The sequence below is a fragment of the Ochlerotatus camptorhynchus genome, unplaced genomic scaffold, assembly GCF_037179485.1.
Source record: "Ochlerotatus camptorhynchus isolate MF236.1 unplaced genomic scaffold, CSIRO-AGI_Acam_v1.1 ptg000330l, whole genome shotgun sequence".
Classification (NCBI taxonomy): domain Eukaryota; kingdom Metazoa; phylum Arthropoda; class Insecta; order Diptera; family Culicidae; genus Ochlerotatus; species Ochlerotatus camptorhynchus.
In genome coordinates, this window is record NW_027040818.1 from 17,760,921 (window position 1) to 17,775,238 (window position 14,318).

General features: G+C 46.2%; 1 protein-coding gene across 2 annotated transcripts in view; it reads right to left on the reverse strand.

Annotated features, from left to right (window-relative positions):
* Nucleotides 1-550: 550 nt before the first annotated feature.
* The window catches only part of sls (sallimus), a 154,568-nt gene continuing 140,800 nt past the window's right edge, over nt 551-14,318 (reverse strand). For both annotated transcript variants that reach the window (XM_065230318.1, XM_065230319.1), the window contains 8 exons: nt 9,297-14,261; nt 8,417-8,446; nt 8,264-8,356; nt 5,417-8,200; nt 3,881-5,350; nt 3,244-3,543; nt 2,836-3,141; nt 551-1,700 (listed from right to left, as the gene is read on the reverse strand). In XM_065230318.1, coding sequence (XP_065086390.1) covers nt 1,516-1,700; nt 2,836-3,141; nt 3,244-3,543; nt 3,881-5,350; nt 5,417-8,200; nt 8,264-8,356; nt 8,417-8,446; nt 9,297-14,261 — 10,133 coding nt within the window. In that variant the 3' untranslated portion in view covers nt 551-1,515. The remainder of the gene's footprint in view (nt 1,701-2,835; nt 3,142-3,243; nt 3,544-3,880; nt 5,351-5,416; nt 8,201-8,263; nt 8,357-8,416; nt 8,447-9,296; nt 14,262-14,318) is intronic.

Here is a 14,318-nt window from a genome sequence, read left to right on the forward strand (position 1 = left end):
AAGTTATTTCGCACTGGCAGTAGCATGGTAATGGGTGAACATTAATAGCACCCCTTGGACGGTCTGCTAAATCCATTACTAGGCCAAGTTGGGAGAATCCCACTATGGGTAGATGCAGGCAGAGGGTGTGCACATGTAGCCGCACATGCACCTTAAGAGTGGTCTCACCACGTCATGCTCTCACTATACTGAGATGGGTGCAGTTTCTTTGCTCTCTTCTTTCGGACCCGTCGGAGTTGGAGGCAATTTTGCGCGCGATCATTCGCGATGAAAATAAAAGTTATAGTTTTGAGCAAGAAAACAAGTACATGTGTTACCTAATCGGCGTCTCGCTTATGCGCGCTAGCATGCAATCATTATAGGCTGCTGCTCATGCTAGGTTGTGGGTTAGTAGATGGGTTTCAACCAATTGAGGTACCTCGGGTAATGAGCCAGTCATGTTATGCATGCGGTTGTTCAGAAGAAACGAAGAAGCTGGGTGCGTTATGAAGGTAGAATACTTTAGACGCAGGGTTGTAGTCGGGTTTCTCTGATTAAGAACTTTGCACCATTTGTTTGTATTACTCGTTTTTCATTTAATTTCAACACACTATTGGTGAACAAAAAGAAGTCGTTTCTTACGTTTCAAATCAATATAAAACGGAAAATAAAAACTCAAATTTTCTACAGTATAAATAGTGTTGCGAATTGGGGTTCTTCGTAGCAACGGCATCCCTCGGAGATACCCTTCCATGCTCGTCCCAGGTCCGGTTGAAGTTTTCGATTAATGTACGCACCTATACTAATCGTCTCCCTATGAATTTGTGTTTTTCGTTGACCTCGATGATGTTCGTCGAGAGACCGGGCACTTGGGTATCTCCAATTGATGACAATCGCTGCGCAGTCGATTGCCGTGATTCGCAGTGAGTTCCAACATATAGAATTTTACTCCACTAGAATATGATATAACATAGCATAACTATACAAAATATATATTTGGGATAGAACTTTTTTTCGATTTCTCCGTTTTTTCTCTTCAGTGTAGATAAATCTCGGGGATCCGAATGGCTGTTTCCATAGATAGCCATTTCGTCGTTTTGTTTTGTGTCAAAAATTTGTGAAACTCTTTCGTTTGCTTTTTGTTTGTCTCTTTGTATTGCTTTGCTCTAGCAGCGAGTGGCGAAATTTGCTTTTTTTTTTCTACAATAAAATCTCTTTCTGTATCACAGTTACATGAAACAAATCGTAGTCGTTTTCTCCTTTCAACCGGTGAAATTTGATTAGGGTAACATTTACATACAACTGCAAACCATTGGGCACTCGGAAAATCGACACTTCACGAACAATGTGTGTACGTATTATGGAGGAGCCACTGAGTTGTGCTTCTTATCTCGTCTTATCGGCTAATAGGGATTTGGGACTTTCTCCGGGATTGTCGATTGTTCTTAAATGTACATCTCTCTATCTCTCAATTTACGTAATTTAAATAAGTTAGAACTTGAGCTATTTGTGTTTTGGTTAGGAATTGTCATCGCTTCACTTGAACAGGCTCTTTGCGTTGACCCACAGTTTGAAGAAGTACTCCCTTCTTCTGAGCAGTGTGTGTCGAGCGTAGCTGTGAATGTCTGCGGTCATGTTGTGTTCCCTCAGCCAGGACGATGTGTTCGTGGCGGACGGTTCCGTAAAGTCCCTTGTCGTTTCGTCGTGGGCATCCTCGGGAGCTGAAACGGAAGGAATTGCGTTAATACGACTGCTGCTGTTTGGAAAATGTTGTGTCGAGTTCCGAGGTTGAATAGGAGCACTCAGATCCTGATTGGAAGACGTTGAACCAAGGCTAGTTTGTTTTGAGAATGTCAATAGATCTTAGAGGAGAAATTTGAGGGGCTTTAGAAAACTCTCCATGAAGTTTTTAATTGGGAAAATTCAAGAATTTTCAGAAATAGTTCGCAGAATTTTCTGAAGAAGTTCCTAACGTTAAGATCTTCATAACTAAAAGCTCCCCGAATCATAGAAGAAGGTCGAGGATCTTCCATACTTTGAGGACTGCTGAGCTCTGCATTGGTATTTAGACATAGAATTCCAATATGGTTCCGTTAGAAATAGTTTCAACATGGCCTGGAAAATCTCACATTTTGATCTGTAATTTCTCTGAACTCGTACAAAGAGTTTTCTGAACATCATCGGAAATGAAAGCACTTTGAACGTCCACTGAAAGATCGTTCTTTGAATCTCCAGATGTCAAGGGATAAGGAATATTTCTGAGAATTTCTGGAAAGTTCGAGAACTCATAGTCGACCTTCGATTTTCCTTAAGGTGATACGATTCAGCGTCCACAAATTACATGCACTACATTACATGATCTTAATCAGAAACACTGATCTTCCACAGCAAGACTAACGATCTTCCACAGGAAGGCTACCGATCTTCCAATTGAAAGCTACCGATCTTTCACAGGAACCGATCTTTCACAGGAACCGATCTTCCACAGGAAGACTACCGATCTTCCACAGGAAGACCATCGATCTTCCACAGGAAGACCACCGATCATCCTCAGGAAGACCACCGATCTTCCTCAGGAAGACCACTGATCTTCCTCAGGAAGACCACTGATCTTCCTCAGCAAGACCACCGATCTTCGTCAGAAAGACCACCGATCTTCCTCAGGAAGACCACCGATCTTCCTCAGGAAGACCACCGATCTTCCTCAGGAAGACCACCGATCTTCCTCAGGAAGACCACCGATCTTCCTCAGGAAGACCACCGATCTTCCTCAGGAAGACCACCGATCTTCCTTTGGAAAATCAACAGTACCTGGTAAAGTAGAGTAACGGAAAACAGACATCAAGAAACACTCACCAGCTCCCAGTTGAGCCCGGTACGGTTCTTCCGACTCCAGCGGGTCGCTGTTGCCGACCTCGTTGTGGGCGATGATACGGATCAGGTATTCCTCGTCCTCGGCCAGGTCCTTGATGTTGAACGACTGGCAGTCGGCCGACACCTGGCCAACCTCCATCCACATGGTCTTCCGGACATTGCGAATGACGATGTTGTATCCCTCCAATGGCGCACCTCCATCGGACTCGGGAATGCCCCACTCGACAATGTTGATGTTGGGACCCAGGTAGCGCACCTCCAGGGGTCCAGTTGGTGGCGAAGGCACCGCTGATGGGAATACGGAAAAGAAAACGGTTAGCGCGTTCAAGACTACAGCGCAGGACGGTTTGACATCGAACAGATATCTTAACAGGGAAACATCGATCTTACTGGCATGTGATTTCAGTGTAACTGTTTCGGAAGTGGCCGGTGGACTTAGCCCTATGACGTTCTCGGCGAACACGCGGAATTCTAGTTCAGACTTTTCTTTAATGTTGTCGACGCAGTAACTGAGACAGTTGGCGTCTAGGGTTTTGATCTTGGTCCACTGCTGGGCAGTGGTGAGCCGTTTCTCGATCACGTAACCTGTCACGTCCGAGCCGCCGTTCGTTTCCGGCTGCTGCCATTCGAGCTTGATGCTCTTGCTGGTTACGTTGACAATGCGCAGATTTCGTGGCGCGGATGGTGGTGCTGTTGTTTACGAAAAGTATGAAGGTTTGTGTGAATTGGTATGATTAGTCACTGCTACGACAGTGTTGTGTTACTTCTATATCCTACAGAGCTGGGCAAATTGGTCAGTCAGACAGATTGAATATTAATAGAAGAAATCTTGAACTCCAAAGAGTACCAGATATTCAAGAATTTATATAGAACAGAAGTAGAGAGGTGTTCGTTAACTGCGAGGTGTGATAGTGTGACATGTTAAATAGAAGATTTTGTGGAATGCACAGAACATGAATCATAAGTTTAGTACAGCACAGGACATAAGCGTTAGCGTATCGTGATCTTTCTACCCATAAATACTTACTGATTTCCTTGCCGGCGATGATCGACTCCTCCGTCTGGAGAGCTTCACTCGTTCCGATCTTGTTCTTTGCATAGATCCTGAAGTCATAACCGCGTCCAGCGTTCAAATTCTCAATCAGCAGAGATGTTTCACTGCCGCTGGTACTTCCAACGACCTTCCAAACCTTCTTCTTGGATTCCTTCATCTCTACCATATACTCGGTGATCTTGCTTCCACCGTTATTCTCCGATGGCTCCCAGGTCAGTGTAAACGAGTGGCTCGACATGCCCGAAGTCTCGATCGGTCCACGTGGTGGAGACGGTGGCTCCAGAACCTGCCTGACGGTAACAGTAGCACTCTCCAGTGGTTCCGAACAACCGATAGGGTTCTGTGCGATCACACGGAAGTGGTACTGAGTCGTGTCCACTAGCTTCTGAATGCAGTACGATTTGATGTTCTTCTGAACATCGGCCACCTTGATCCATGCGTTCTTGTTGGTATCGTCACACTTCTCAATCGAGTATTGCGAAATCTCCAAACCACCATCATCCGCTGGTGGCTTCCACTCGATCACAACGGCCTCCGGACTGAGTTCCTTGATGACGATCGGTCCTTCCGGTTTGCTTGGCTTATCGATAACCTTGAGTTGCAGTTCAACGCTTGCCGACCCGGCAGAGCTTCTTGCTTCAATCACATACTTGCCACTATCCGAACGATCCAAGGCTCCAATCACAATCGTAGAAGTCATGTTCGTAGTCACGATTGTGTGCTCAGCCGTAGACTCAATAACCTCTTCCTCTCGGTACCAGACAATATCCGGAACTGGATAACCTCCAAAGTTGGCCACCACAGTCCATTCATCTCCAACACGAAGTTTTTGAACGATCTGCTTCTTATCCACAGTGACGGTTGGCTTCTCTTCGATCACGACCTTACAGCTGCTCTCGACGCTACCGACTTCGTTGACTGCCTTGCACACGTACGAACCGCTAGTTTCCTTGATAGTCTTGCTAACCACATACTTCGCAGCTCCATTCTCGTATGTGATGGTCTTTTCCTTCAGGACCACTCCGTTGCGGTACCACGTCACCTCCGGAGTCGGAACACCGTTAACCACACAGGTTAGGGTAATCGTCTGATCCAGTCCAATATGCACGTCCTTCAGATGCTCGCTCACCAGCGGAGCTTCCTTCTTGACCGGAGCGGCGATCTTGTAGTACGGAGAGTTAGGCGAAGCCGGTCCTTTACCCATCTCGTTAACCGCAGTCACACGGAATGTGTATTCGGAATTTTTCGTCAGCTTGGTGACCGTAGTGGTGGTCTCGGAGATGTTGGTGATCTCGGTCCACTTCTTCTTACTCTTCTCCTGGTACTCCAAAATATACTCGGTGATTGTACTATTTCCATTATCTTCAGGTGACTTCCAGAACAGGGTAATCGAATCGTCCGTGATTTGCGTGGCCTCTGGAGCGTCCGGAGCACCTGGTTGTCCTGAAATCATGAGAAAACGAGCCCCGTTAGAAAGTTCCCCGAAATCCATCACAGCACCATACTTACTCTTAACAATCAGCGTAAACGACGCACTTGCATCGCCGCACTCGTTCACCAACCTCACGGTGTATTCCCCAGCATCCGACTCGACAACCTTCTTGATAGTCAAGCTTGCCGTTTCCTCCGTAACCTTGGAGACGAACCGTGGTGACGGGATGATCAGCTTTTCATTTACGTACCACTCGGCATCCGGTTTGGGCGTAGCGTTGAATTTAACATTGAACGTTACATCGTCCTCCTTGCGAATCGTGTAGGTCCTCGAACCATCATCGAAGATCGTCGGAGCAACCTTGATGACTTCGACCTTCAACTTGGATGACGTTTTAACATTAGCGATCGTACACGTGTATTCATCTTCGTCGTCCTCCGTGGCGTTCTTCACAATCAGCTTACGAACGTTCTTCTCACTTACCAGCTCGTACTTGCTGGAGGCCTTGATTTTCTTACTATTCTTGTACCACGTGACCTCGGCAGATTCGGAAAGTTCCACCACGAATACAGCGTCCGTTTCTTTGGTAGCAATAGTAACATCGGGCAGCCGTTTGACAAAGTCAACCAGTGGCCGTTCAACCGTCAGCCTAGCAGTGGATAGCTGATCACCGACAACGCATTTGTACACTCCAGTGTCCTCATCGACGGTCTTGATGATCTTGAGCGTCTGTCGCTTTCCATCGATTGTCAGCTGGTAGTGTCCGTTGAAAGATAGCTCCGTATCATCTCGGTACCACCGAACCAAAGCATCACCCTTGGTCAACTCGATATCGAACACAGCATTCTCTCCACGAGCTACCGTGACATCCTTCAGATGAGTTATGATTTCCGGTGGTAGCTCGATGACCACCACTTCAGCGGAGCATTCCTGATCTGCCAATGCGCAGGTGTACTCGCCTTCATCGTGCACCGATGTGCTTCGGACCAGCAGAGTTCGGGTCTTACCCTTCTTGGAGAACTCATATTTGCCCTTCTCTTCTACAACCTTCTTACCTTCCTTGTACCAAACGACGTCCGCCGTTTCCGAAGTTATCTCCACCTCCAGTACGGCACTCTGCTTCTCCTTGGTTTCGACGTCTTCCAGCTTACGCAAGAACTCTGGCTTGGCTTCCAGCACTGTCAAGCTGCACTCGGTAACCTGGTCCTTAACCGTGCACTTGTACACTCCAGTGTCCTTGATGGTTGGGTTCTTGATGACCACCTTGTGGACCTTGCCTTCTTGAACAATCACCCGGTGGTCCATTCCGCTCATTTCCTTACCATTATGGAACCACTTGGTCGATACGGTATGTGAGGTTTCGCATTCCAAGGTAACTGATTTGCTTTCCTCAACCGTCACGGTCTTCTTTAGCTTCTTGACGAATGTCACCTTATCGACTTCAACGGTGACTCGAGCGCCATGCGAAGCCTTGCCTACCGTATTGGAGGCAATACACTTGTAGTTTCCGGAATCCTGTTCGGAGTCGGCATTCGAGATGGTAAGTTCAATGTTCTGTCCATCGTAGGCCTGCCTGACCTTCTTGGTTGTCAAAAGAGTGTTGTTATTGCGCAGCCATAGGATCTCCGGAACGGGGTTACCGGAGACCTTTGCTGGCAGTTTGATGGTACCACCCTGTGGAACGCTTTGTTCTTCAAATCGTGTCAAGAACAGTGGGGCCTGAGGGTTTCCGAAGTTGGACTCGTCCACCGTTAGGAAGGCAACCGTCTCAACGGTACCAGCAGCGTTCTTCGCCTTGACAGTGTACTCACCAGCGTTGTCGTGCGTTGGCGACAGAAGAGTAACGGTGTATATGTTCTTGTCGACTTGGGTTGGGAGTTTCAGGATTTCTCCGTTCTTAAACCACTGCACTTCGGGTGTTGGATTACCGACAATCTGAGTCGATAGCATTACGGTTTCACCCTGGCGGATGTTCATGCTCTTGAGTGGTTCCAAAATTTGTGGAGGCTCTTGCACTCCAGTTTTGACCTTGACGGTGATATCCAGTGACGATTCACCTTCACGATTGCGAGCGACTACTTGGTAGGAACCTTCTTGGACCTTGTCGATATTTTGAATCTGAACAATGGTACAGTACATGTGCATGTCGGACTCAACTACGACTTGGATGTTATCCTTGGAGGTGATCTCGGTACCGTTGTAGAACCATTGGATATCTGGTTCAGGAATTGCTACCAAACGGCATTCCAGTAGAACATCTGAACCGGCGTCAACGTACTGTGCTTTGGGTTTGCGTGAGAAGGTTGGTGGGATACCTTCGAGGATATCGGCGAGAGATGATTCGCGGGACATACTCTTGCGAGAAAGGGTTGCCACTTCCGATCCATGGTCGGATGTGAACGAGTCCACACTCAACTCCGTAGTGCTAGCTGCAAAACCGGCAATATTCTTCGCAACGCAGGTAAATGTACCTGCATCCTCGGGGAATACCTCGCGGATTATCAGTGTGGCCACATTGTCGTCGTCATAGAAGATTTGGAAATCTTGGGAAGACTTGATTACAGCCGTCTGGCGGAACCAGGTAATCTGTGGTCGTGGGTAGCCTTCTACCCTGCACTCAAACTGTACTGTGTAGCCATCTTGAGTGCTGATCGGTTGTAGCTTCTGGACAATCTTCGGTGCCTGGGGCTTTTCGCTTGGTTTAGGTTTTTCAAAGACCGGCAGCTTGTCGATCTTTTCATTGAGAGTCTTCTGAACGTACTGTGGATAGGTAACGGCGTCCATAAGCAGTTCCCGACGGGCAAAGCCGCGTTCCTCACTCCAGGACCGCTTGACAAACCACCACTCGGGATTACTGCGATCTGAAATGTGGAGGTTGGGTTAGATCTCTTGGAGCTTCCAGGAGTTTTGCTACCGATAATTACCGATCACGAAGACCTTTTCGCCTTCGACCAGGTGGATTGCTTCTTCATTCTCCGCTTCCACGGGTGCGATACAGTACATGTCATTGGCTTCCTCTGTGGAGAGATTCAAAGTTAGCAATGGTTTTTCTTTTTGAATCTTAAGATTGAAATTACCTTCACGGATAATTTTCAATGAAGCAGTTTCTGTAAAGACGATCACAGATTTGATAACGAAAACAGAAAAAAATGTATATTAGAATTCTTCGTAAGAGTAAGCGCTTCGTTTGGAGTACAAGGTAAAACTCGGTTCTAGTATAATCTGGAAAGTAGTTATTTTCGGTGCAATAGATAGATAGTAAGAGTAGAGTAAAAAAAATAGACAAGTGCAAAAGTAAGAAGAGAGAAGGATCAAACGCAGTTCAAAATTCAAGATAGTGTAGATCAGCGATAGATTAAAAATCAAATGTGAGAGTTAAGTAAGATAGAAAGAGAGGCAAGAAAGTCATTAGTAACTGAAAGATCAGAGAGAAGAAAAAGAAGAAGAGAAATAGCAGAGTTATAGATATTTACAGGAAAGCGCAATAGATCAGGAAGGTTGGGAGATTGGTCCTTTAGTGAAGGGTTGGAGCATTTGGTGAGTCCCTCTGATTATTTGCTTAAAAGTAGTTTGGCTATAAAATATTAGATCTGCCTTTATTTACAGCGCGATTGTTTAGCTGAGTTCTTTGGGCAGATAGAGAAGATCGGAAATAGATAGAGAGGACAAAACTCCGCAGGACCTAGGAACCCATTTTGATCAGGTTATTCAGTGTTTCAGTATCAGTAGCAGTGTTGAAGCGTAATAGTTTGAGTACTGGAAGAGGTGATCAAGTTTTGATTTGCTTTGATAAGCATGTTGTTGTTGATTATTTCATAGTGTGTTTTATTTTGGAAAGTAAAAATAGTAATAAAGAGATAGAATGTGTTAATTATTTAAAATCAAAAACTCTGTAAAATCGGTTACTGGCAAAGAACGTCAGGCCAAATTTGCGGATAACTGAAATTCGATAAAAACCTTCAGAGTATGTTGCCAATGACTTCTTTTGTTGTTTCAGTGTGAATGATTCTTCTTCGTGTGTGACTTGCGATTTGCGGCGGGTCAGGTCGATCGAAATCTCCTCCTCGTGGTGTACGATGAGACTCTCAAGTTTTTGGCGGCGTTTGCGAAGCTCTAGGACCACATTTTCAGTATCTTCAGCGTAGCGATCATACTCGTCCTCTTCGACGTCAACTTCGCTGTCGTCGTAAATTACTTCGTACACAACCTCATCATCCTCGTTAACCTCTTTGATGATAGTTATGTGCGCTTCACCGGTTTCTTCTCCGTAGCTATACGGAGCAGGTAACTTGACCCTTCCTGTCATGGATATTTCCTCACGAGCATAAGAATCCAACTGAATCTTGAACTCCTGTTCAATGTCTTCGATATGCTTAACTCGTTTTGGCTGGAATGTTACTGTTGAAGGTTCGATGTCCTTGAAGACCGGCCGTGGCTGGCGGACCTTCTTGATCTTTTTGATTCTCACTTCTTCTTCATCCAGAACCTCTCTGCGGAATGCTGGCTTTGGACGTGGCCGTTGCTTGCGAATGACGACATGCTCAACGACCTCCTCTGCTGGAGCTTCAATTTCCTTTTCTACCGTTTCTTTTGGCTTCTTCGACACATCAATGTCGATCTTTTCATATTTCTCCAGCTCAGTCTTTGGCACATCCATCTCCAACAATTTTCTAGTGATCTCATCTACATCATCTTCCTTCTTCTTCTTGATCACCTTCTTCTTTGGTTTGGGCTTCTCTTCTTCCGGAGAAGCTTCCTTGACAATCTTCAGCGATGCCTCAGCCTCATCCGTGACGTAAGGTTGCGGTTTTGCCTGTAGTTTTATGCTCTCCTCAACTGCTTCAACCTCTTCTGGCTTCTGCACCAGCGGTCTCAATTTAATTATCTCCTCAACCTCAGTATCTTCAACCACCTTCGGCTTTTGCTTCCTCAGAGTGACCGTAGCATCTTCCTCCATTACTTCCGGCTTCTTCTTTGGCTTCAATTTGAATGCAACCTCCGTTTCCTCGATTGTCTCAACCGAAGGCTTCAAGCTCTTCTTTCTGGGCTTCAGTTTAATTGTTTCTTCCGGTTCAACCGTAGACTCTACAGCTCGCTGTGGCTGAGGTTGATCTTCAATCTGCATCTTCTCGCGTTTCTTAAAGTCAACGTCAACCCTTTCGTACATCTCCAGCTCTGTTTTCTCGACCTCGAGATTCAGAAGGCGCTGCAGCTCGGCATCATCGTCCAGGCTTTGTTTCTTTTTCTTAATCACAACGGTCTTCTTTTTGGGCTTCTCCTTAGGTTTCTCTTCCTCAACGGGAGCTGGTTTGGGCACGGGTTTGAGTGACACTTTACGCAAAGGTACTACCGGAGTTATTTCCTCTATGATCGGCTGAATTGGGACAGACTCAACGATCGCTGGTGTCTCCTCGGAAGGTAGTTCGAGCACCGCATCTTCGATGAGGGGTTGTGCTTCGGAAATTTCCTCCTGAATAGGTTGAATCGGTACTACCTCCTCCGATTCGATTACCTCCTCCGCTGGTTCTTCAACCAAAGGCTCAATGGAAGAAATCTCCTCGCGTTGAATGGTGATCTCATCAGCTTCCTCAATCACTGGCTCAATAGTGACCGGTTCTGGGCGTTCCACCTCAATCTTGATGATACGTTCAACGGTTACCGTTTCCTCCGGTTTCTGCGGAGTTGGCTTCAGTGTGATGCTTTCTTCAACCTCTTGCGGTTGTTTCGGCAATCGTGGCTTCTTCTGAATCTTGAAATCTACTTCAACTTCCTCTTCAACCGGCTTGACAACCTTTACTTTGGGCTTTGGCTTGATCATAACCTCTTCGGGGACTTCTTCCACCTTGGGTTCCTCTGGTTTTTGTTCAATAACCACTTCATCCACCTTTTTAGGCTTCTTCGTAATGTCAATATCGACTTTTTCGTATTTCTCAAGCTCTGTCTTTTCGATTTCAAGGTTCAGCAGTTTCTGAAGCTGTTCGTCATCGTCAATGGATGCCTTCTTGGGCTTCTTGATGACTGTCTTGATAATTTTCTTCTCCTTTGGCTTCTTCACTGGTTCAACTGGTTCCTCTTCCTCCACCTGTACAGGAACATCCTGTTTGATTTCAACCGGTTTCTCTTGCTCGACACTTATCAAGTCTACCTTAACCTCACTAGGGACAGCCTCTTCGGCCAAAGGTTTTTCTTCAACCTTCTCAGGAGCCACATGTTCGGGAACCGGTTCTTGCTCTATAATCTTTGCAGTTTGTACGACTGGTTCTGGTTTCGGCACGGGTACGGGTTCAACCTTAGGCTCCTCCGGTTTCACTACTTGAACTGGCTTAACCTCTGGAGCTGGTTTCTCCTTTTCTTTTGGTTCCAGATCAACCTTTTCGTACTGTTCTAATGGAGTCTTTTCGACCTCCAAGTTCAACAGCCGCTGCAGTTCATCATCATCTTCAGACTTAGCCTTAGGTTTCTTAATCTTTTTGATTACTTTCTTCTTTTCTTCTTTGACCTCACGAACTTCCGGCTGTGTAATTTCGGGTTCTTGAAGTGCCTCCGTTTGAATTTCAGTAGGTTTCTCCGTGGGAGCTACTGGGGCCGAAAACTCTTCGGTAGTTTCTTCCACTGGCTTTGGAGTGGCCAATTCAATCGGTTGTTCTACTGGAAGTTCCTTTGGCTTCTTAATCTCCTCTACCGGTGCTGGTTCTTCAACTTTAGGTTCCTCTCGTGGCATCTCAACCGGTTTGACAGGCTCTTCCGGCGCTGGTGCCTGTTCAGGAATTGCTTCAGCTGCGGCTGGAGCTTCCGGTTCCTGTAGAACCTTCTTTTTCTTTTTCTTGATCGTTATCTCTGCTTCTGGTTCTTCTGGATATTCTTTCGGTTTTGGTAGAGCCATATCCCGATCGGCATCTCGCTCCGTAGGTTCTTTTTCGGGAGATGGTTTCTTGAATGGCTTGAGCTTAATTTCTTCGGGTTCTTCTTCCGGTTTCTTGCCAACAGGTATGCGGAATTTGACTTCCGGTTCCGGCTCCGGTTCGGGGAGTTTTCCCTTTCCAAGTACGATTTTGTGCTCTGGCTCTTCGGGCACTTCTGGAACCTTAGGCTCCTTAGGCACCTTTGGTTTCTTGGGTTCCTTGACTGGTTTTTCCTTCGGTTCTGGAACTGGTTTTTCGTATGGCTCTAGTTCGGTTTCAACATCCGGAATATCCGAAGGAGTGAAAGTAGGCTTTTCAACATGCTTTTGTTTCTTAACCTTCTCCTCTTCGACTGGCTTCTCTTCTTTCTTTTTCTTAGGTGCTTCTTCAACCTTTTCTTCTTCCTTTGGTCTGGTAGGCGTTTTCTTCAGCTTTATTTCTTCGGTTTCATCTTCTTCCTTCTTTAACTTACCTTTACCCAAGACAAGTGTCCTGTCCTCCGTTTCTTCAACGGGTTTTTCCTTTACCTGTCGTTGATATTTAGGCTTGTCTTCTTCCTTCTCTTCCTTCTCGGTAGGTTCCTTCTCGTATTTTTCAATATCGAGAGTTTCAAGGTCTGGTTTCTCCTTCTTGATTATCTTTATCTTCTTGATTTTCTTGATCTTTCGCTCGTCTTCTTCCTCTTCGATCCTAGAGAGTTCGCCAACGCCTTGCTTGGTGTCTAGTTCGACGACTTGCGGCTTTTGAGCCTCTGGTGGATACTCAACCTGTACGACTCTACTCTTAAGTAAAACTTTCGGAACAGTGACCTCTTCGATCTCTTTCTTCTCGGGCAACACGGTCTTACGCAATTTGATTGTCTGTGGTTCTGGTGTGTCTGTGATTTCAAGTTTGGTTGGTTTTTGTTCTTTTCGTTCTATTTGGATAGGTTCTAGTTTGACTGGCTCACCCTTTTCCGGTTTGATCTTCTCCTTGGCGTCGAGATCAACCTTTTCATAGACCTCTAGTTCTGTTTTCTCGATTTCCAAGTTCAGCAAACGCTGCAGCTCTTCGTCATCATCGATGGATTTCTTGCTCTTCTTCACTTTAGTGACCTTCTTGACCTTCTTGGTCGGCTCAGGAGCAACCTGTACAGCGATCTCTGGAGCAACCTTAGCCTGTTCGGCAGGAGCAGCAAGTGATTCTTCAATTGGAGCTACCTGCACTTCGTCCAGTGACAGGGATGGAGCAGTTTCAGCTTCTTCTGTTTTCTGTTCAAGCAGCGATTCAGCTGGAGCTGCTGCCAATGTTGGCTTCTCGTGGATTTGTGGCTTTTCAGTAGCTTCATCGAGTATATCGATAGGAGCTACCTGAATTTCATCCATGGACAGAGATTTAACTGTATCTGCTTCTTCAATGCTTAGATCTAGCTGTTCTTCGATGGGAGCTGCTTCCAGCAGTGGTTTCCCATGGACGAATGATTTTTCAGTGGCTTGATCGGCTACGTCCACTGCCATCGGGATGATTTCATCCATCGACAGGGAGGGGACATTATCTGTTTCTTCGACTTGCTCTTCTATCAGTTCCTGTTTTGCAGCCGCTTCCAGCAGTGGTTTTCTTTGAACTGCAGACTTTTCAGTGATCAAGTCTGTCACTTCAACAGCTTGGATCTCAACCCTATCCAGTGGGAACTCAGGAGCGACGGACGTCTCTTCGAAAGGTTGCTCCAAGGCTTCTTCCTTTGGTGCAGCTTCCAAAGTAGGTTTGCTGACGAAAGGTTTCTCAATTGCTTCCGATGGAATGTCGGTGGCAGTGATCTGCACCTCATCCCGCAGAGCTGCCGGCACTTCGAATACTTCCTCGATGGGTTGCTCGAAGGCTTCTTCCTTAGGGGCTGCCTCCAATAATGGTTTTTGTCCGACTACGGGTTGTATGGTGACATCCTGAATATCGACCGGAGCTACTTCCTCAGTGGCCGGTATTTCCGCAACAAACTCCTTGGTCTCGAATACATCTTCCCTCAGTTCAACCGTATCGGCACCTGTTATGAAGAAAAGTCGATTAGTGCTTTGGAGCAATATTTTCGATCATGCAACTA